Below are 24,781 nucleotides of genomic sequence, written 5' to 3'. Positions count from 1 at the left end.
GCCGAGACTTTGCTGGTCCCTGGGTGACAGGGCAGGATGGACTCCGGTAAGTGGACTGGTTAGTCAGTGCATGGGTGCGGTTTCGAAACATGGCTAAGTGACGAGAACAAAAAGCCCACAAAAATAAGGCTTTACAATTACATACAGTGTCATCTCTTAGGCCCAGTGTCTTCCTTACTTGGTGAAGCTTTTATAGAAACTGCTGTACACGTGTATAAATACAAATGTTTGGGATTCTGTATGGGTGCAAGTGCTTGGGAGGCTAGGCACTGTATAAGCTTCTTGTTGCTGCCCATGTCCTGAGGGAGAGGAACTAGCTAAGTAGTTCTGTGGGACAGGGCCAGTGACAGAGAATTAAAGGAACAGCTACTGAGTTCTAAGAATTCAGTTTCCTAAATCCTCTTTGAAAAGGTGCCAGTGCTCATTCACAGGTTTCTCAGGAAAGTTCTGGGGGCCAAATCTGCCATATCTGACACTGACTATTTCTATACTATATGTCTGATTTCTGCTACATTGTTTCAAGTGACAGAAACAGCAGTGCAGACAGGAAAACTGCTGTCAATTGTTATTTTAACACCATTGAGCATGTTCAACTAATGTACTTTTTATTTCCGATTGACATTCACCTTTAAATGAGTGAGAAGTGCCAGATTGCATTTTTTTGCTGAGGTAATAACCCTAATAAGTATATTCTGCCACACTTCACAGAGTTTGTACCAGATTCCAATCAATCCCTGCCATGGACAGGGTTAAACCAGCTGCTGTGTAGCCATGAGGGCAAACATTCAAGCTCAGGATACAAAGAGGTTAACAGATAAGTTCTGTAGAATCTCATACTACAATACTACAGAGCTTATCTGTTATCTGCTATGTATCCTGTGCTAGAGTCCTGCAGCGGGTCGGGTACCTGTGGGTTACCCGCAAAAACCTGCGGTACCCTGCGGGTTGCGGGTAGAAGTTCCAGGTGCAGGTCTACAGGTTTGTGGGTCGCGGGTCTTCTCAATATCGATATTTACTCCTTTTTTCTGGTCACGTCTACTTCCGATGATGTCATTTCCAGTTTACAATGAAAGCACTTCCTGTTTTACTCCTTTTTTTCTGATCACGTCTACTTCCGATGATGTCACTTTCGGTTTACAATGACAGCATTTCCTGATTCTTGATGGTCAGTGGGTCACGGGTCTGGGTTGCGGATAAGGTACTTGCGGGTAGGGTCAGGTAGCGGTTCCAAGCGGGTAAGAATACGGGTCTGGATTGCAGGTTGCGGGTCGAGTATGGGTCCCAAAAAATGGACCCGCGCAGGAATCTATCCTGTGCCTTTTCTCATTTTTTCAGCTTGAATGGTTGCTCTCATGGCTACACATAGTGGTGTTTCTAAAGCAAAAATGCCAGTTTTACCAGTGCAGGGCAACACTACATTATATTGTGATTCATTTAAAACACTTTCCTTTTTTTTTTGGTGTTGCTGTTCCTTTAAGTGACCCAGTATGGGTTATGGGTGACCTGTTGTGTGAATAGAATGACCAGGCAAGGATGCTGAGATAAAGCAGCTTAACAAGTTGAATTCATTGAAGTAACAGAGCAATTCATTTCCAGACATTGAGATTTCTGGAACTTTAATCATATTCACTTGAAGATAAGTGCTCTAGTGGACTTCCACAATATAACTTAATTTATATCACCTTCAATTGTAGAATTATATAAATGGGAGAATTGTGGCACATCTTCAAATGCAAAAGAACTGTATCGGTTGACAAGCTTCTTGTGGTAGATTTTCATCTGGCAGCACTGAATGTCTTTCAGCAGTAATGATCTCACTTGTATATTTTATGACATCTGTTTATGAGTATATGTACTGAACTGTAAACTACAAAATGGCAAAGACTAGCCCTCTGGGGCTTATATATTTAGTCCTTGTAACATATGGCTAATCACTCACTGGAGTGGAACTGGTTGCATTGTTAAGTCTGCTGATATAGATTTCTCATCAATCTCTGCAATGATAACAATGCATCATTGCTGTTTTTCTGTATCTGCCGCAGATGTATATCTGAATGTAATTTATATGCTGTTGTCTAGGTGCAAGCTGTGTGATCTTTATCATTACTGGTGGGAATTTACTTACTTGCATACTAACACACTACGTTATTATCAGATTGCAAATGCTGCTACCGTATATACTCGAGTATAAGCCGCCCGAGTATAAGCCGAGGTACCTAATTTTACCTCCAAAGACTGGGAAAGCTTATTGACTCCAGTATAAGCCTAGGGTGAGAAATGCAGCAGCTTCTGGTAAGTTTCAATCAAAAAATTGAGGGTTTCTGCTCCCATTGGAAGTGCCAGCGTCTCGTTTTTGGACGCCGGCGACCATTCTTGGACGCCGGCGACTATTCTTGGACGCCGGCGACTATTCTTGGACGCCGGCGACTATTCTTGGACGCCGGCGACTATTCTTAGATGCCGGCAACCGTTTTTGCGCTTGACCCGAGTATAAGCCGAGGTAGAGTTTTTCATCATATTTTGGGGGCTGAAAAACTCGGCTTATACTCGAGTATATACGGTAAGTTACATACTATAACAGTATAACTGTAAAATGGTAATAATAAGAGCACACAGCCACGTTGATTCCAATTTTTAATGCTTAATTTAAATATACAAACTTCTGAGTGTTTTATAATCACTCTGTGTGTTATGGTTTGGTTTAAACCATTGAGAGCAAGATGAGCATTGAGGTTGGTTAGAGTTGGTTGTCCAAGTTTATAGTGAAATTAAGAGCTACAACTAGTTAGACTAGGTATGAGAGAGAGTGTATATGAATAGGTCTGTATAGGTGTGTGTGTGTATATATATATATATATATGTGTGTATATATATATATATATATATATATATATATATATATATATATATATATATATATATATATGTGTGTATATATATATATATATATATATATATATATATATATATATATATAAGTTTCAGAAAGTACCTGCACTTTAACCCTCTCAGTTCGTGGTGGGTGCCCGGTCAAGTGGTATTATGCAACTTGTCAAGATGGACCAGCACTCCAGTTTGTTCAATCAAACGTGAATATTTATTTGAATAGTCACTCTCGTGTCCAACGTTTCGGCCCACATCTGGGCCTTTATCAAGGATCCTTGATAAAGGCCCAGATGTGGGCCGAAACGTTGGACACGAGAGTGACTATTCAAATAAATATTCACGTTTGATTGAACAAACTGGAGTGCTGGTCCATCTTGACAAGTTATATATATATATATATATATATATATATATATATATATATATATATATATAAAGAAGTCCAAAAGCCGGCACAGCACGTCAAATGGTCATGGTTGCCTGGGTGCAAAACGCCCAAAAATGAAATGCAAATATGAAAAAGCTCGCACTCTCAGGTCTTATCACATCAAAAAAGTGTTTATTCAGAAAGTAGAATAACTAGTTATTCTACTTTCTGAATAAACACTTTTTTGATGTGATAAGACCTGAGAGTGCGAGCTTTTTCATATATATATATATATATATATATATATATATATATATATATATATATATATATATATATATACATATACACACAAAAGCCATAAATATCTTGTAAATTATATTCTTATGAACGGTGAGTACTGATGTCATCAGTTATAAACAGTGAGTAGTGCTGTCATTTCTGTCACATGACTCACTGAAACGTGTGTATTATAATAAATAAAGTACCCCCTGTTGCAAAATATGAGGATATTAGAAGTTACCTCGAAGTTCCTTCAGCCTTGTTTTTATATGGTCATGAAACTACTCGGTAACTTTTAAAATCCTTATAATTTACAAGAGGGGGTACTTTATTCACACATATATATATATATATATATATATATATATATATATATATATATATATATATAGATATATATAGATATATATATATATATATATATATATATATATATATATATACACATATATGTGTACTGGAGTCATTTGGAAAGGTTTTTTTCAACACAACTATGTAACTATTATGTTTTTTTTACAAATCCTGTTTCAGACTATTTGAAGCATGAAAATGAACCCATTCTTGAATACATGGATCTAGAAGAACTTCCTGACTCAGATGATCCAGTTTATATTCTAGGAAAGCAATATGATATGAAAACAGGTTATATAAATCAACTGTTATATATATATATACTGCAAATATGATGGGTCTAAATGTGTAATCTTTTTATAGTGTAAAAAGATTGTGATTTATAATATATTTTAACAGAGCCCCCAGATATCATGCAGTAGGCACTTTGATCATAATGTAAATGGAGTATGGTTGTTTAATTCTGTTTTCCTAACCCTGCCGTATTTCGGACATTCTCTTTGTCATTAGGCTCAAGAGACTCCAGATGTCTCTCCCTTTGTAATAGAGGCCCATATAAGCCTTGGCAGGGAATTATGTAAGAGTGGAAGGCAGTCATTTTACTGCTGCAAATCCTAGATGAATGTGTTGGTAATAGTAACAATATTCTGTTTAACTTTGATCTGTGCTTCACTACATGTTTTCTGGAAACATGTGGCCCTAGTCTATCTACCCTACAGGCTAATTCAGAGAACCTCTGGCCTCCAACATTTCCTATGTCAACTACTTGCCAGATCAGCCTCTCAGTATTGTATTGCATTTGGTGACTGCCATTGTTGGCCACTTTACTTCCATTCCCAGGTTGTACTGCATTTACATAAAGGCTGTACTGCATGAGTATAGAAAGGCAACCTATGGCCTTGTGTGGATGCTTCTGGTCAGCAATCAACATAGCAAAGCATCAGGCAAAATTAAAAATATTTGTTATAAAAATCAACATATTTTCCGTCAGTCCTAAATGAAACGTTACTGTTATATTTCTATAAATGACTGAAGTTTTAGTATCGATGACAAGTGTTTGTTCTTTTTACACATATCACCCACTCAACCCAATTCTGTTATTTATAGAACCATGTCAGTTTCCTCTAATTTGTCTACTGATCCATAACTGTTTCTAAATCTGCTCCAGCAACCACACAACTAGTTAGATTGCAGCACTGTGTGTTCCTCTAAAAGGGCTTTATTTTTATTTCAGAGAAATGTGATCTTCAATCAGATATCGTTTCCCGTTTGTGGTTTACATATAGAAAAAAATTCTCTCCTATTGGTGAGTATTATATTATTTTCAAAGAGGTCTCTTGTTTGCTGTAGCAAAAAAAGGGTGTTATGGGCTTTAGTGTTTTTTCATACATACCGATTTTACATGATTATAAGATATGGGAACACCATATATTGAATTATGCTTTGTAGCCAGCGAGACTGTATCAGTAGCTGACCTCCCGTAAATAGTGATCTCAAAGAGCATCATATGCGTTTTAGTCTTTATTTATACGTTTTGTAAGCAAAACAATTACATTTTGCGCAATGAAATAAAAAGTGCATTTATAAGCAACTTTCCAATGTACATTTATTACAAAGTTTAAAGGTTTTAAAGTTCTAGTGTAATTGCTGTTGAAATCTTTACAGGTTGGTTGAACTTGATGACTTTGGTCTTTTTTTCAACCTTACTTAACTAGGTCTGTACTTTGGTATTCATTACAATGCTGGTAACTATTGCAACAGCATAGCAAATGTAAGCTGGTTCTGCTTCATTGTTTTAGTAGTTACAACCAGCAGTGCTTGCACAGAATAGCCAGAAACAGGCAGGTACTATTAATTAGAACTATTTCAGTGGCAATTACATTTCCAAAACTTTAAATTAATAGAAAAATTGTTATTAATGTGTTTTGGAAATTTACATTTATATTTTCTTTTTTAAAGAATCTCTAGTAGTAGCTTTAAGGAATGGTGCTCCAAATTAAATAAAGAATGGAAAACCCCAGGTTCCAAGGATTCTGGATAACAGGTCTTATACCTGTATTTATTTTGTTGTCACCTGTGGTCTGGCTTTGACAATTAAGACATACCAATCCCATCTCTGCCAAGGAAAGCAATATGTTCCCAGCTATGTGCACAGAGAAGGAAGGCTCGTTGTACACAATTTTCTACATCTTTGTACTTTAATATTTATAGAAGGAACATTTTAAAACACTTTCTGTCCTTGATTGTTAGGAGGAACGGGCCCCTCTTCTGACACGGGATGGGGATGCATGCTCAGGTGTGGACAGATGATGCTGGCTCAGGCTTTAATTTGCCAGCACTTAGGAAGAGGTAAGTAGAAATACCAGGAGGGCTCCCATTCAATGGCCTTTATGCTGCCAAGTTTGGAGGTGCTGAGTTGGCAGCTTTTATTGGTCCTTGTATGGTCGCCTTAAGCCTACTAGAATTATTATGAATTCACTGGCATCCGCATTGTATCTTTGTTTCAGATTGGCAGTGGGAGAAACACAAAGAGCATCCAGAGGAGTATCGCCAAATCCTGCAGTGTTTTCTGGATAGAAAGGACTGTTGTTATTCTATTCATCAAATGGGTAAATAAGTAGTTTAGGAAAATCTTCCATCAGATGGTTGTTGTATAGTACTTGGGAAATCTTTGCATACAATATATACTATTATTATTTGTAACACATCATTATAAAGTGCCACCATATTCTACTGCTCTGTACATTAAATAGGTGTATACATTCAACATTACATATTACATGCAAAAACAGCCAATAACCTGTACAATACAGATAGAGAGGATTATGCCAAATAGAACTTACACATATTGTTTCTCCCCCGTCCCCTATCTCGAGCCCTCTCATTATGCCTCTTAGGCTGAGGGCACACAAGGCACAGCTACTCTGGAGGTGGAGAGAAGACAATGCACTCCCGTCTTCTCAGCTGTGACTCTATACAGCATCGGCCTGCATCAGACACACTGAGTCAATATTGGCACAAAAATGCATAATTTCACGCTGAAATCCACTCCGTGCGTCTGCATGCAGACTGATGTTGTGTGTTTTCAGTCCAATAATGGGGGATTGTCTGTGCTGCAAATCAGCAAGCAGGCTATTTGACTTTTTTCTACACCTCTTGTTGATTCATGTTTTCAAGTGTAGAAGCTACTTTGGCTCCCTATGTCATTATGCAGTGTTCTTTGAGATACCCACACAGGAACAGAAAAACTGGTTACTGTGGAAATCACTCTATTATTGTGAAAGCTTAATATAATAGAATACTGAGATCACACTAACAATGGGAGAGAGTTGCATGCCCTGTTATCATCTGACGGCTTCCTCCCATGAACTGAAAATACTTTGGTTTGTGCTACTGCCACATAACAAAAAGTATCTATGGTACCACTCAAAAAATAAATATTAGATGAGTAAAGATACAAAAATATATAATAGAAGAAATAATAAGGAGAAAACACTCACAGTTCACCTCAGTCCCAAGGTGCAAAAACCGAAAACACTGTATCCAAAGGGTGTGAGGGTCTCCAAAAATAAAGAGGCAAATGTAAAAAGTAGAAAAATATTTTAGGACATGAAGACCTAACGCGTTTCGTGCCTATATGAGTAAGTGCCCCTATAGGCACGAAATGCGTTAGGTCTTCATTTCCTAATAAATTTTTCTACTTTTTACATTTGCCTCTTTAATTTTGGAGACCCTCACACCCTTTGGATACAGTGGCTTCCTCCCATGGCCTGGTACGCCCGCTTAATTGGAAGGACGCTTCCGTAGGGGCCTGGGTTTGGAGTCCCTCACATGGAACAGGTATGGTCCGCTCAGAAGTGAAAAATCTGCTGGCTGTCCCAGTCTGCATGCATGCAGATTTCTAGCTCTGATGAGCCTCAAGGCTTCTTTGCACCTAGAGTGCTTCTTCTTAAGTGCTCCTGTGGTAGTTTTGTTCCTAGCCCATTTGGGTACTTTGAGTGCTAAAAGGCAATGAAATGCTTTATAAGCACACTGGTGCTGTAATAAAAAAAAATATAAAGCACTGTGCATCTTGTCAGCGCTATAGAAATAAATGATGATGATGATGATCTTGCCTGCAGCATGTGCTTTATCTATGTCGGGTCCAGGCAAGGTGTTTTGATGTCTGCACATCCAAAGGATTAAAAATTTGAGTGTATATAATACCAGAATTGCTGCTGATGTGCACAGTTAGGAGTGAGACTATTCTTACTGCTTGAGCCACCTTGTTACTAATATGCATTTTGCATTTTCTTTTTATGTGGAAAACCAGCACAGATGGGTGTTGGAGAAGGAAAGTCTATAGGTGAATGGTTTGGACCAAACACAGTAGCTCAAGTCTTAAAGTAAGTAAACTTCTTATTGCATAATATATAACATTTTCTCTTGCCTAATTGGGGGACACAGACACCATGGGGGATGAAGATCCTGCAGCTGGAGAATGGACAATAACTTGTTAACTTGTGACTTCCCCTCCTGTTCTGGGCTTCATTCCCTGCCTCCTCCTATTACTTTCAGTTTCGTTTAGTGTCCTCAGAAGAAGACACCCAAAGATCTAGTGGCTGGAGCAGGTGATCAAGGACTCCGGTCAGATTATGCCACATTAAGGGCCACTTATACATTCAAGAGCCCTTCCATCTGACTGAATTTTTTTCTGCCCGACAGCCTTCCTGCTCTACAGAGGCTGCACCAAGCCTCTGGTGTTACTGTATACATATATGCGTTTATATATATGTTAATATACTCTGTATGTGAATATATATATCTATAGACACATATTCTAATTCAGGGAGGCACACATAATTATACCTAAAGGGCATCATCAGCTGGCTACAAATGGTGAGTAGGCATTCCTCACTGTCTACCCCTCTCTTAACTATGGAATATGTAGGCTTTTCTACCTCTTCTGCTACTGGCCACATTTTAGGCACAGCTCATAGGGCGCCCTTCCTTCTAAGGATTCCGTGCTCCCCTTGTTGGCGAGAAACCTGAGCGATATCCCGGTTTCCCAATCCCACCGCCCTTCCGCCTACCAGTTCCGGCGCCAAATATCTATTGCGCACTTCCGGGTGTAGGCTCTCTCCCTCTCTGCCTATTGGATCTGGCGCCATTTCACCTTGCATCTTCTGCCTAACGCCGCAACCCCTCTGTGCGAATCTCCCGCCATGACGACCTCTGTCTCACACCCCCAGGCGGCACTTCTCTAAACCGGATTATCGCAGCAACCAAGGAGCGATCCCTCCTACACATAGAAGTTCTGCACCAGCGAATATCCAGGGCCACCAGCTCAGGCAACATCAAGGAGAGACTTAGCTTACAGGCAAGTACCATTTTGGGCGCAGTGCACTCTAGCACGAATGGGTATCTGCAACTAGGGGAAGGAAGGTCTCTGAAGCCAGTGATATTTACTGTTCCCCCCTCTCTCTCTCTCCTCAGACCCACCAGCTCTAAGGAGGGGAAAAATCTGCCTACCAACCCTGCGGGCTGCATCACTATTGCAGAGAGTGAAATTGCGCTCTCTGTGCAAGAGAAGCCAAATTTCTGGTTTAAAAACCGGAAATTCGGCTCTTAAAGTAACAAGGAGCGGCTTTTGTGCCGACTCCATGCAGCCCTAGACGCAGCAAAGATGGTGGCTCAAGCCTCATCGCAATCCATTGCGACCCGTTGTTTCCTTTGGTTGAAGACTTGGTCGGCGGACCTGACCTCGAAGAGATCCTTGGTCAGCCTCCCCTTCCAGGGTAAGCTCCTCTTCGGGGCGGAACTGGATAAGGTGGCAAAAGTACCCTGCTCCCACAGACCAGAAACAAGAGAATCCCATTCAAGAGAAGACCAACTCTAAGTTCCGCTCTCGCTTTCAACACAAGCAAAGACCCAGCTGGTTGTCCTCAAAGGGTACATCTAAGCCCCCACAGGACAAACCCAGCACATCATGAAGGAGTGCCCACCCGAAGAGATTCCTGTAGGCGGACGCCTCCAATCCTTTGGGAGTTGTGGAAAGACAAGATAAAGGACCGGTGGGTTCTGCGAGTGGTATCACAACGTCTCCTCAAACAACCCCCACCCTGCAGATTTTTCGTATCCTGTCTACTCAAACACCTGTCCAACAAGGCAAGATTCCTCTCTATCGTCCAAGACCTCGCAGCAGCAGGAACAATCCAACCGGTTCCCACAGCACCTCTTCACCGTCCCCAAGAAGGACTGATCCCTAAGACCAGTGCTCGACCTCAAGTCCCTCAACCCCTTCCTCAGACACTGCCACTTCAAGATGGAGTCCGATCCTATCAGTTTTCAGCTCCATGGAAGGCAACGAATTCATGGCAGTAATAGAGGTCAAGGATGCATACCTCCATATACCCATCCATCCGGCCCATCACAAGTTTCTCAGATTTTTTGTGGACGGAAAACACTGGCAGTTCGTTGCCCTTCCATTTGGGCTATCATCCGCTCCCCCGCACCTTCACCAAGGTCATGGCAGCAGCATTAGAAGAACTACATATCACAGGGATAATTGTCATTCCCTATTTGGACGACCTACTCATAAAAGGTACGTCGGCAGAAATCGCCAAAAGGCATACAGCTCATGTCCTCAGAACCCTAACGAACTTGGGCTGGCTGATCAACTACAACTAGTCCCACCTTGTTCCATCACAAATGATAGAATACCTCTGCCTCATTCTCGACTCCAGGAAGGGGAGAGCCTTCCTCCCAAAGAACAAGAGCTCCACCTTACAGGCACGGATTCTATCACTGCTTCCTCCAGGGTCCCGCTACGGACAGCCATGCAGACCTTAGGGACGATGGTGGCACCCTTCCCAGCCACCCCATACGCTCAGCTCCATACCACACCACTGCAACAAGTCATAATACATCATCAGAGACAAGATTGAAAGGACCTGGATCGTCTGAGTCAAGCACTCCCTGGGATGGTGGATGCACCCACATTGAACGTCCCTAGGGAAACCCTTTCCCAGTCATCACTGGACAGTCCTCACGACGGATGCCAGTGGGGCAGTGTACTAGGCCAGAAGACGGTCCAGGGCATTTGGGACCCGGAAGAAAGCTCGCTATCAATCAACCTTTTAGAGCTCAGGGCGATTAGATATTCTCTGCAAAGGTTCACCCCCTCCCTCAAGGGTCGGGCAGTTCGCATTCAGTCACCGCAGTGGCGTATGTAAACCACCAGGGGGGCACCAGAAGCCCCGCAGCTCTGAAGGAAGCAAACTCAATCTTAACGTGGGCAGATACTTATGTTCCGGGAAGCCTGTCTCAGCAAAGATTTACCACAGAGCATGGAAGACATTCAACAGCTGGTGTGAAACCAGAGGTGTAGACCCACAGAGGGCAGATAAGAAAGAGATATTTTCCTTCCTGTAGGAGGCTTTGTCGAAGGGTTTAGCCTTGAGCTCTCTGAAGGTACAGGTTTCGGCTCTCTACTTCCTTTACCAGAAGAAACTGTCATTGAAGAGTAACATCAGAACCTTCCTTCAGGGGGCCACGAGGATTTCCCCCCTTCCTTGGTGTCTTAACCTAGTACTATCTGTCCTACAAAGAGATCCATATGAACCGTTAGACAACATTCCTCTCCTTTCTCTGACTGAAAAGGTGGTATTTCTACTAGCCATTACTTCGGCTTTCAGAGTCTCCGAACTAGCTGCATTGTCTTGCAAGTCTCCATTCACCATATTTCACAAGGATAAGGTGGTCTTACGCCCAACCCCGGACTTCCTACCAAAGGTAGTAACCGAATATCACATCAATCAGGATTTAGTTGTTCCATCTCTTTTTCCTGAACCCAAGAATCCCTCTGAGTGTCTGTTACACAATCTGGATGTAGTTGCTCAAGATTTATTTGGAGTCCACCAAGGATATAAGAAGAGTAGACTCACTCTTTATTATTCCCAATGGTACAAGGAAAGGAACCATGGCTCCTAAGACAACCACTGCAAAGTGGATTCATTCTACGATTATCAGAGCATACACGGTGAAGGGACGGAAGCCTCCTCTTAGGGTCACATCTCACTCTACTCGCCTTATGAGCACATCATGGGCTGTTCGACATCAAGCAATGGCTGAACAGATGTTCAAATCGGCCACTCGGGCATCAAACCTTCACGTGATTCTACAGGTTACACACACAGGCCTTGGCCGAAGCTAGCTTCGGTTACAGTGTCCCACCCTCTGGGATTGCTTTGGGACATCCCCATGGTGCCTGTGTCCCCCAATTAGGCAAGAGAAAGTGAGATTTTGTGTACTCACCGTTAAATCTTTTTCTCTTGTCCTGTTTTGGGGGACACAGGCCTTCCCTTCCTGTTTGACACTGAATCTTATACATTGTATATAGTTACTCCCTTGAGAGTTTTATTCTGTTGCTGAGGGGTATTTTGAGATTCCTCTTCTGTTTTGGGTTGCTATGCTCCTTCTTCGGTAGAAACTGGAAGTAATAGGAGGAGGCAAGGGATGAAGCCCAGAGCAGGAGGAGGAGTCACAAGTTAATAAGTTAGGGGCTGATTCACTAAGGGTCGAATATCGAGGGTTAATTAACCCTCGATATTCGACTAGGAATTAAAATCCTTCGACTTCGAATATCGAAGTCGAAGGATTTAGCGCAAATACTGCGATCGTATGATCGAAGGATTATTCCTTCGATCGAACGATTAAATCCTTCGAATCGATCGATTCGAAGGATTTTAATCCAACGATCGAAGGAATATCCTTCGATCAAAAAAACTTAGGAAAGCCTATGGGGACCTTCCCCATAGGCTAACATTGACTTCGGTAGCTTTTAGCTGCCGAAGTAGGGGGTCGAAGTTTTTTTTAAAGAGACAGTACTTCGACTATCGAACGATTTTTACTTCTAATCCTTCGATTCGAAGTCGTAGTCGTAGTTGAAGGTCGAAGTAGCCCATTCGATGGTCGAAGTAGCCCAAAAAATACTTTGAAATTCGAAGTTTTTTTACTTCGAATCCTTCACTCGAATTTAGTGAATCGGCCCCTAAGTGTCCATTCTCCAGCTGCAGGATCTTACCAAACCTCTTAACTTAATCAGGATTGAGGTCTGGCACGATGCAGAGAGATTGGGGAATGGCTAATGTGGTGCCACTATTCAAAAAGGAATCCATCTAGCCTACAAAAGCATTTGTATGGGATTATAAGGGATAAAATAATTGGCTACATTGCAAATCTCAGTACTATGAGTTTGTAACAGCATGGTTATATGCATAATAGACCTTTCCTTCTATGGGGAGGTGAGCAGAAACCTACACTTTTGGATGGTAGTGGATGCAATCACTTTTTCCTTTTTCTAAAGCATTTGATACAGTGCCACACAGAAGGTTACCAGTTAAATTAAGTAATATTGGCCTGAAACATAATTTTGTAGCTGGATAGAGAACTGGCTGGAGGATAGAATACAAAGAGTGATAGAAGGGACATGCACTTTGTCCTATTCTTTACAACTTGTTTATTAATTACCTAGAGGAGGGCATTGAAAGTACTGTTTCTATTCTTGCTGATTATACTAAATTGTGCAAAACTATGCGTTCCATGCAGGATGCTGCCACTTTGCAGATCTGTTTGACTAAACCGGTAAACTGGGGGCAAACTGGCAAATGATACTAAACGTTGATGAGAGCAGAGGTATACACATTAAATGCAACAATGCTGGGGTTGTTTTCTCTGGATAAAAAGCCAACCCTTTAAACTAGAGAAACAGAAATTCAATTTAAAACAACATTGGATGTTTTTTTTCAAGGTGAAGGCAGTGAGGCTGTCGACTGTCCTGCATGTGTATACAGGCCCAGATTTGTGGCCCCCTAGGGGCGGCATGCCGCCCAGCTGCTTACAGGGGAACGGGCGGGTCCTAGTATCTTGCGGCCGGCGCCAGGACCGCATTGCCTCGGGGCGCCCACCCACTAAATCCGGCCCTGTGTGTATATACAGTATATGCACTGGGGTTTGTTTGGAGAGGTTCAACTTGATGAAGTTGGTCTTTTTCAACACAATTGTGCTATTTATTTCATGGCACTGTACTTTGTAAATATGAGCCAATATCTGATGTAGTGTTAGGTTAAAACTAAAATTCAATTTGTCCTGTTGACTTCAATGGATTATGCCACCCATGTCTGAGGAAGTGACTTATCTGGGGTCGGTGTAAAGTATGGTGTTAAAAATGAGTGCATATTTTATACAGGTATAGGATCTTTTATTCAGAATGCTTAGGTTTTTCTGCATAAGGGATCTTTTCATAATCTTTTCGTAATTCATGGTCTTCATACCTTGAAGTTACCATCAAGTACAAGGTACTGTTTTATTATTACAGAGAAAAATGGAATTATTTGTAAAATTTAGAATGATTTCCTATTCCGATTAGAAGAAAGGAGGTTCCGGCTAAATATTTGGAAGGGATATTTTACAGTAAAAGTGAAGATGTGGAATTCTCTCCCTGAATCATACCCCACCCCACATAGACCCGCCTACACCCCCCCCCCGGGGAAATGCCCCATACTCCATACTTACCCCTCGCCGCAGATTCTTCCAGCGAAGTTCCACGCATCCATCTTCCGCGTCCTTTGTAAGCTGACTGGGAGATCGGTATTTCTGCGCATGCGCAGTTGGAGCAGTTTGCCAGTTTGCTACAACTGCGCATGCACAGAATTACACGGAGATTCCCGATCTCCCAGTCACCTTACCGAGGATGTGGAAGATGGACGTGTTAAACTTCGCTGGAAAAATCTGCGACGAGGGGTAAGTATCGAGTATGGGGCATTTCCCCTTGGGGGTAGTAAGCCTGGGGGGTTGTCTACGTGGGGTGGGGGGTACGGGGTTTTTTTGTCCACAGGTTGAATTTTCCTTTAAGAAGGGGTTGGATAGCTTTTTAGCAAGTGAGGGAATACAGAGATAAATTTGATCCTGGGGCTGGTCTGATTGCCATCTTGGAGTCAGGAAGGAATTCCCCCCCCCCCTGAGGTAAATTGGAGAGGCTTTAAATGTTTTTTTTTGCCTTCCTCTGGTTCAACTAGCAGTTAGACAGGTTATATATAGAGTTAAAAGGTTGAACTTGATTAAGCCATGCACTCCCCTGCCCCATTTACTTTTTGAAGTGTTACATGCTTTTAACCATACCGAATAAAAGTGGATTTTAACTACTGTACATGTCCTTGTGAAATATACCCTGCGTTTGAACCGGTGACTCTTAAGTGCGCTTCCAAGTGTTTTTCGTGAACCTTATTGACGTGTTTTTTCAATTTATCTTACTATGTTGCTATGATTTGCTTTAAAGTGAGTTCATGCGAGATGACTGTCCTGTAATTCATAACTTTCTATCCAAAGTGTTTCCAAATAAAGGATCCCATGCATACTACTAATACTTATTACTCAATTAGCATCTCATCAATTGCAATGCATGGCAGATTGTTATAAATATGCCATTCATTTTATACTGCTGTTTACACCTTGTTTTGTCATAAATCATTTTACACAGTTTTATAAATATAACTCCTACATGTACAAATATTTTTTTTATGTTTTTGCAGGAAACTTGCTTTATTCGATGAGTGGAATTCCCTTGCTGTCTATGTTTCCATGGATAACACTGTTGTTATTGAAGACATCAGTATGTAATCATAATGGGTATCTTTTAATGTAAAATACAAACAGTGTCAGGGAAAGGCTTTTGCACTTAAAATATTAGTGCTAGTCACGCACAATTCAATCTGGCCATATCATCTGCTTATTTCTGTACTTCCTGTATCAGCCTGTGTAAGGTCCACTTCCAGAAAAGGAAGTGGATCTGGCACTGGAAGGGGCAAATTCTGTGCCAAGGATCTGGTTATCCTAAAAATATTCTGATTTGCAGAAAGCTTTAAAAAGTGCTCCACTTTACTGCCACCCAATTACATATTTACAATGCCAATGGAACTTAACTTCGGTGACAACATTTTCCCACCAATCAAGGAATTTAACCCTTTCTGGTTACACTATTTACCTGAGCAGATGGAGTAGAACACCTTTTTCAATGTCTGTAATAATGCAGACATTGGAGCCCCAACAGAGTGGAAATTTGATAGCCTAGTTCACTGGAAACCTCTGTTTAGAGGGAGGATATCCAACTAACCACAGCAAAAGAGAACCATTCCATCACATATGCAAAGAATCTTTTTCTCCATAACAGCTGATGTAAAAGAAATTAAGAAAAATTGGGGAGAATGTTTTCTGCACATTTAATTTAGTTTTTTTCTGATGCTTTGGTTCACCTTTAAGGCAAAAGTAATGAAGATAAAACAATGCAACCATGAACAATACCATCCAAAATAAAATACCCCACTCAAGCACCCTGACCCTGTTCTAAATACATTAAATTGCACATTCTTAAATCTGCCATCAGTGTGAATTTTTCCACTTAACCACAAGTCCTGAACAGAAAATGAAATTGCCATTATAAATATTAGTTTAGTTAGTCTTTAATTTGGCAGGAAAAAGCCTGTTATTTTGCTAGGAGATGTACATGGATTGTATAAAAGGACCTGTGAGACCTACTAAAGAGTTGTACAGGTATGGGATCCGTTATCCGGAAATCCATTATCCCGAAAGCTCCGAATTACGGAAAGGCCGCCTCCCATAGACTCGATTATAATCAAATAATTCAAATTTCTTAAAATGATTTCCTTTTTCTCTGTAATAATAAAACAGTAGCTTGTACTTGATCCCAACTACTGTAAGATATAATTAATCCTTATTGTAGGTAAAACCATCCTATTGGGTTTATTTAATGTTACAGCAAATTACAGAAGGACCCATTATCCGGAAAACCCTAGGTCCCGAGCATTCTGGATAATAGGTCCCATGCCTGTATTAATTTTTTTATTTATAATGGCACTGAATGCATTCCCTATGCCCTGATAGTTGTCCTATGGAACCATCAGTTTCTTGTATAATGAATGAAAATATGATTCTAAGCAACTTTAAAATCAATTTTTTTTTAAAAATTAATTAATAGGACCCCCTCCTATATGGTGTTTTGTCATTTCCTAAATACATTGGTCATAACCAATTGTTTTGGGTGCTGGGTAAATTCCAGTATTGTAACAATTTTAATATTTGCTTATTGGAACTTTCATACTGCCTGATATGCAATTTTACAATGTTTTTTATTTACTGCCAAGGATTCCACTAAAATATTTACATTTTGCATTAAAAATAAAGGTGTAAAAATTAGTAATGTATATATTTAATGTTTGTGTGTGTATATATATATATATATCAGTGCAAATGTGTGCTTTATACATTTCCATTTACAAATATCTACAATATATAAATCTGATTTTTATTGTTTTGCCATCAAGAGACAATGTGTAAGTACCAACCACACAACCACAGCATGGCACATGCTGCCTCTCACCAAAGAACTTGGAGCAGATGCAGAGATACATTAGAACAGAGCTCAGGGTGGAGGCCATTGCTGCTTATTGTGCCTCTCAGGCTTGGTATAAACCACATCAATCCTGTATACGTTGATGCTTTTAAGGTGAGTTCTTTTTTTATCACTGTCACAACTTTTTTATGAAAGTGATTGTAGTGACAGAACTGCAGAGAAAAAAACTGGACCAATATATATATATATATATATTATAATTTCATTTATTAGTTTAAGGGCTATGTTACATGGGTTGTTTCTGTCATATATCACCTATATTATTAGTCAGGTTTCTAGGGGTGTTGACATCATAATTGGGATCAATTATCTGCAAACCCATTATCTAGGATGCTCAGAATTACAATATACAATAGAGTCCATTTTAATCAAATAATTAAAATTTACAAAAATTAGTTCATTTTTCCCTGTAATAAGAAGACTGAACCTTATACTTAATCCAAACTACGAAATCATTAATCCTTATTAGAGGCAAAACAATTCTATTTGGTTTCATTCATGTTTAAATGATTTTTTTAGCAGACTTAAGGCATAATGATCCACATTACAGTAAGACCCCTTATCCCATATCCCAAGCATTCTGGACAACAGGTCCCATAACCTGTACTAGGCAGGTACCTAGGGGCAGATGCATTGGTGTTAGGGTATGATACCTCGGCATAAGATAGGACTGAAAAAAACAAAAGTAAAACACCAAATGAAAGTTACTGATGACCTTATGCCCAAGAGTGCCAAACTAATTTTACTCAAACTGTAACTGTAATGATTGCTCTATTAATGTTGTTGTTCCTTTCTCTCTAGGCATGCTTCAAAATGCCCCAGTCATTAGGAGCTTTAGGAGGAAAACCAAATCATGCCTATTATTTTATAGGCTTTTCAGGTAATATTTCTTATTAAAAACCTCCCAATACCTCCTGTAAGATATTTCATAAGTTCAGAGCTACTCTTACTATCCACGTTTGCTATAACTGTTGAAGGAAGAAAGAAACTTTCACTTTGATTGATTGACCACGTGGGGCATTCTGTGGGAAGGTATTGCAGCAAGTCTGGGTAGCCCTAGTGCAGGGATCCCCAACCTTTTGAACCAGTGAGCAACATTCAGAAGTAAAAGGAGTTGGGGAGCAACACAAGCGAGAAAAATGTTCTTGGGGTGCCAAATAAGTGCTGTGATTGGCCATTTGGCAGCCCCTATTTGGATTATCACCCTACATTGAGGCTCTGTTTGGCAGTACACCTGGCTTTTATGCAACCAAAGCTTGCCTCGAAGCCTAGAAATAAAAAAATAAACACCTGCTTTGAGGCCACCAGGAGCAACATCCAAGGGGTTGGAGAGCAACATGTTGCTCACGAGCTACTGGTTGGGGATCACTGTGGCACCATGCTTATACAGGTTATGGCCTTTTTTTTACACTGATTTCACGTAACAGCTAATTTGGAAGTTAATTTTACCCTGAAAAGCCTCAAAATGTAGCTGCAGCCTTCTTAATAAATGCTGTGCACTGTTTATTTAAAAAAACATATGCAAGCCATTTTACCCAGAATTCAGTAAAAAAACAAACAAACTGAAACATATCTGTCCATAAATTAATATCAAATGGTTCATTCTGAAAAATATTTAGGTAGATATTTACTGTTCTGTTATCTTCCTCTAGGAGATGAAATAATCTACCTGGATCCTCATACCACGCAGACATTTGTGGACACTGAGGAAGCTGGCACTGTACAGGACCAGACTTACCACTGCCAAAAAGGCCCTAACAGTATGAAGGTTTTGAAACTGGACCCTTCAGTAGCGTTGGCAAGTTTGTTCACAAATGCACAATTTATTTATTAGGAGTAAAAATTATACCGAGCTCCCAAAACTTCTGTATGGAATTAGCAGAGGTCAGTTTTCTGCCGCTAAATATGTCCAGTTTTCATAACACGCTATAAGAGCAATTTACATTAACTAGGTTCTATATGAAATCAGTAGTCAAATATGCATCATGTGTGCCCTATGAAAATAAATGGTAAAAGATCATGTAAATTGCTCAGAAGAACAGAGAGTAATTACTGGATGTCCAATTTATTTTAGGAACTCTGTGGAGTTTATTCTTTAATCTAAATGCTCTCTAGTCACTTTTCTTATTAATTCTCAAAATCCTAGAGTGATGTATACATGTCAGTTACATTATGTGACTGCTATAGGCAGAATCCTGGTTTAGTGGAATACCACACAATCACTTGCAGACAATTTCACTGTATCGGTTTCACCCACCCTGAAGCAGATTGCCTTGTAAATGTTCTTACGCTTATGGTACATGGAATGTTTGAATCTCTGCGGTGCATTAGTGGAGAAAGAAAGGGGCAAATTTACTAAAGGGCAAAGTGACTAACGCTTGCGAATTTTATGACGTCATTTCGGAACTTTGCTGATTTACTAATGGGCCCTGGCGTAAATTCGCTAGCGAAGAAGATAGACTCTAGCGCTTGCACTGTAACGCCAGGCGAATTTTCACTCTGGCGAATGGACGTAACTATGCAAATTCACTAAGATGCGGATTTTACCGAATGTTACCATTTGCGCCAGACTTGCCTTTGCCTCCTCAGACCAGGCAAAGTGCAATAGAGTAGATAGGCGTTAATCAAAAAAAGTCATCAAAAGCGCTGGCGTCTTTTACTTTTTACAGGGTGATAGGCTGAAAAAGATCGTAATTTTTTTTTTGGGTTCCCTCCTTCCCCCCTACATTTCCTAACATATGGCACCTAAACTATACAGTGGGCACGTGTAGGACAATATAACACCTGTATTTTATTAAGGTTCCTTGGCCTTGTGTAGTGTAATGTAGTTACTGCAACATATAAATCCATTGTACTTTAACTTCACGCCATATGCTAATTAGGCACCACTAGCGTAACTTCGAGCTGCTTATCGTATTATCGCTAGCGCAAGTTAGCAAGCATTCGTAACCCTGGATGCAACTTCGGATTTTCGTGAATTAGCGTTGTCCTGGCGAATCTACGCCTGCCAAAGTGTTGCGATGTCAGCAAAGCCGTTGCTGGCACAATTTCGGAGGTAAGTAAATTTGCCCCATCGTAGGCAAAATCCCCAAATCATCTGTCTCTGCTTCTCATAGAAGAGCTTGGAAAAATCCCTGATTTGCTGATCTCATCCACAGTAATATATATATTTTCATTTTCCTATAGTCCGTTTTTTTTTTACAAAATTTTCTGTATATAATTAATCCCCAGGGCTTCTTTTGTAAAGATGAAAATGAGTTCAACAACTGGTGTGAAGTGATAGAAAAGGTAATGAAGTATTTATTTCTTTCCGCTATAAATGTATTTAAACAGTGTACTTACACAGCGCCGAGCTCCCTAGCAAAAAAAAAAATCTTTGAAGGAGCCCGGCACTGCTTAAACCTAGTTTCGCAGGTGACTACACGATCTCTCGTGTGTATGCACTGGAAATTTATCTCACGCTCGTGCAGGCACGTCCATCTGTTTGCATGCGCATCACCTGAACAGGGACCAGGCACACAATTCTTAGTTAGTATTGTGGCTATAGAAGAAGCTGGGGGCCTGGACCATGGGGTCAATTTAGTGCATGTACACTGTTAATGAATAGATGCATACTAATACAAATACTAATAATAGTCAAATCTTCTATTGATGATATAGGTCAGGTCTATGTTTTACTTGGCATTTTAGCTCTTTGGGTCACTTATGTTTTATTATAAATCAGTCTTATACCAATACTTGCCACATTTCCTAGATTCAGTATTCACTTGTAATTTGTGGAGATGGACGAAAGATTCAGATAGCCTGCCTGTAGAGGCTTACTTTTGGGTACTAGTTTGTTGGTTTCCCCTTCCCTCACATTTCGCATACCCCAGCTTGCATCTCCAAAAACCAAATCTGAAAGGCTTTAGCCCTGTTAGGGTTAGTCCACACCAGGAGATTCAGGGAGAGATTCGTCTTCTGATCGACTATCTCCCCGAACTGCCTCAACGTGTTTTCCCATAGGCTACAATGAAAAGTCGCCTGTGCTAAAGCACACACGGCAATGCGTTTTCAATAGTCACCCAAAGTTGCCTCAGTCGAAAACACATCGCCGCGTGTGCATTAGCCTATGGGAAAACCCGCTGAGGCAGTTCAATGAGATAGTCGCTCAGAAGACGAGGCGATTAGTCGCCAGGCGACAAAATCTCCTCGAATCTCCTTGTGCGGCCTTACCCTAAAGGAAAATGACAAAATACTGAGGGAGCCATCATTTTATCTGTACTTGCTGAATGTTTGAAATCTCATAGTAGCACTATGCATGCTAACAGCCTATCGGTAATTCATTGACTGTTACTATTCTGTAGTCCTCCAAAATACTCAGTATTTTTCTCATTGCTTGAAAATCGTGTTTTAATTAATCATTCTTTTCCTTTTAGTTCATTATTCATGTAAGGTCCTCCCCTGACTATATACTGTATTAATCAGAGACAGTGATGTGTCAGTCAGTGGGATACAGCTTCAGAAATAATTTTATTAAATATTTTTTTAGGAAATTCTAAAACATCAGAGTTTACGGATGTTTGAATTAATACCAAAGCATCCCCCACACTGGCCACCTTTTGTACCTCCGACAAAACCAGAAGTGTCCACTATAGGAGCAGGTAATGGATATATATATATATTTTATACTGTTGCTAGCCTATAGAAATTAATGTTTTCTTAGCTCATTAGGTTGATCTTAGATTGCTGATTAAAGGTTGTTGAGGGTCTTAGAAACCTGTGCTGAACTCGTTTCCTCCAGCTGTCAGTACAGTGCACAGCAAAGAGAAGTACTGTATGTAGGTGGGACTCCACCTATTTAATTAATGCCACTGACACAGCAGCTCAGATATTAGCAGTATAAAACTGCTGGAAATAAAGTAAATTGCAAAAGTCTTCATAACAGTTCTGTAGACAGGTTTGAGGACTTTAGATCCCCGTTAAAATATGCAAAGGTAACAACCTGTATGATGTGCACATTTAGCAAGTATATAATAGTACCTTGTGTATATAAATAGATATTAAATATATAATGAAATATATAATTTTATATATATATATATATATCCACTCAAATATGCTGACGCACACCAGGATTTTTCTTCAAGTGATTTATTTTATTTTATCTTCAGTGTGTGCCCGAGCCTTCGCATGTGTGTATATATATATATATATATATATATATATATATATATATATATATATATATATATATATATATATATATATATATACACACTGTATGATTGTGGGTGATATTCTTTTTTTCAGAACTCATTGAGTCTACTGATAAACTGTTTGACGTAGAAGAAGAGTTTGAGATTCTGAGTGTTTAATGCAATCTTGGTCGGATTTTGTCACTTTACGCAAGCAAGCTTAACCAGAAAGTGCCTCAAACCTCCCGGAGAACAGAGCACAACCCAGGATTTTGTGGACTCCATGAGTCGAATGGATGGAAGGACCTCTCCCAGTTCCTTGTGTGAACCTGTCTCTGTTTAGAGGGTACACATGCAATACACAGTGTTTACCTTTCCCTCCTGGAATCCCGTGGGGGTGGAAGAAGATAGTAGTGAGACACTTACAATGTAGTACAAATAAAGAGGTTGATGCAGTACTTTAGTAGCTGCAAATAGGGTATCCTGTTTGCAAACCTCCAAAAGCATACCTTTTTATAAAGCATTGTTTTTAACATGTTACATGCTGGATATATTTATACTGTATATGTATTCTTTATGTGTGAGCTAATACTGTCCCTGCAGGGGAGTTTTCAGTGTCTAACAAAGGGCTAGTCATTGTGCAGCGTTTTAACTGGAGTTGTGCTAGGCTACAGTATGTAGCATCACTGCTTGAATATGGTTTGAGTAGTAGTGCAACAGCAGCTGTAGTGGAGGGGGTAGTGGAAATGCATGCACTAACTTCTTCTACTAACTATTATTAGCCCTATAAAGCCCAGAGGAACTTCAGTTGCTTGTGTAAAGCTGTATTACCGATGTCTGCACACAAGCTCTGTATTGGTTCATATAACTGTTGCCATTTCAGGTCATCTTCTGATTTTTGTTTTGGCTTTCTGTTATTTCTGTGATGGTTTCTTCTGTCCCTTTGCCAAGTAGCTGACGTCCACACAGCAGTTTGCTTATGAAGAAAATAGAAGCGTATGTTATTTCTGCACTTACTCAGTGTAACCCTAAGATATGTCATGGGTTATCAGAACAGTTAAACTACAAGCAGGATCCATTCACGGTTTCCTTTCATGTTTATACTTTAAGATAAGTGTAAATGCCCTTATTTAAACCTACATTAGGGCATTGCTAGATAGTAATATTTATTTATTTGGAAAATCTGAATTTATACAACAAATTTTCTCTAGTAGCAATTTTGCATTTAGGTCCATTTAACAGCATCATGTCGGCATTATAAAGCTGTTGGTAGCCAACCATTCAGTGTTGTGTTTTTCACTTTACAGGAACAAATTTGCCACAGATTTTAAATAAAGAAATGAGAATGTTTAATAATGTTTCATGAGCTGTCATGACTTAATACATGAGAGATGATAGGTGCTGATTTTCTCACAAACACAAGCAAAAAGTTTGGTGGTCTTTGCAATTAGGCATCCCACAAATATCTGAGTAATCCCGCATAAGTAATCTCTAGTGTCTAATGTACATCTATAAGATGGTGCTTTCAGCTCAGTAGTCCTGCACCAGACAAGTGCATCCAGTATTCCCTTCCTTATCATTTGCTTGTGTTGCAAATATTAAAACTCTGAATTTCTCTTGTTCATGCTGCCCTCCCAAAACCATATCCAGGCTTCAGAATGCCATAGTCTACCAATTTCGACAGTTTTGCCCATAATTGCCACATGGGATGATAAACTGATACTGATGTATAGTGAAATATATATAGACAGGTATTGAAAAGCATGCAAATGTGAGCCTGTATCTAGTTATGCTCAAAGGATTTATAGCACTAATCTGGTATTACTGGAATTCATTTAAAGATCTGGCAGGGTCTGTTTGTGCATCTCTAAACAACATTTTGTAGATATTCAAATACTGAGGTTTCCTGTTTGAAACAGCTCAGCAGCACAGATGAAAAGAACGGCAATTGGCATTCAGCCACAGAAACAGATTGGAGAGCTGAGACTATAAACAGTTATTGCTACTTTTTATTACTCCTCTGTCTATTCAGGCCCTCTCCTATTCATATCCCAGCGTCTTATTCATATCAATGCATGGTTGCTAGGCTAAAGTGGACCCTAGCTACCACATTGCTGAAATTGCAAACTGGAGAGCTGTTGAACCAATAGCAAATTGTCTTAGAATATCACTCTCTACACCATACTAAAAGTTAGCTCAAATGTGAACAACTCCTTCAACATGACAATATTTATAATTAGTCTGTTATTA

General features: G+C 40.0%; 1 protein-coding gene across 1 annotated transcript; it reads left to right on the top strand.

Annotated features, from left to right (window-relative positions):
- Window positions 1–7: 7 nt before the first annotated feature.
- On the top strand, window positions 8–23,884 carry atg4a.S (autophagy related 4A cysteine peptidase S homeolog). The gene is given in 13 exon segments (NM_001112824.1): window positions 8–46; window positions 4,067–4,177; window positions 5,121–5,192; window positions 6,137–6,235; window positions 6,394–6,495; window positions 8,199–8,271; window positions 15,457–15,536; window positions 17,266–17,447; window positions 18,156–18,234; window positions 19,007–19,152; window positions 20,586–20,642; window positions 21,886–21,997; window positions 22,647–23,884. Coding segments are annotated over 13 exon segments (1,188 nt in total). The 5' UTR covers window positions 8–36; the 3' UTR covers window positions 22,712–23,884.
- The last annotated feature ends 897 nt before the right edge of the window (window positions 23,885–24,781 follow it).

Source organism: Xenopus laevis, chromosome 8S (assembly GCF_017654675.1).
Source record: "Xenopus laevis strain J_2021 chromosome 8S, Xenopus_laevis_v10.1, whole genome shotgun sequence".
Taxonomy (NCBI): domain Eukaryota; kingdom Metazoa; phylum Chordata; class Amphibia; order Anura; family Pipidae; genus Xenopus; species Xenopus laevis.
Note: the sequence above shows the minus strand (reverse complement) of the source record. Positions and strands in the feature narration are given on the sequence as shown.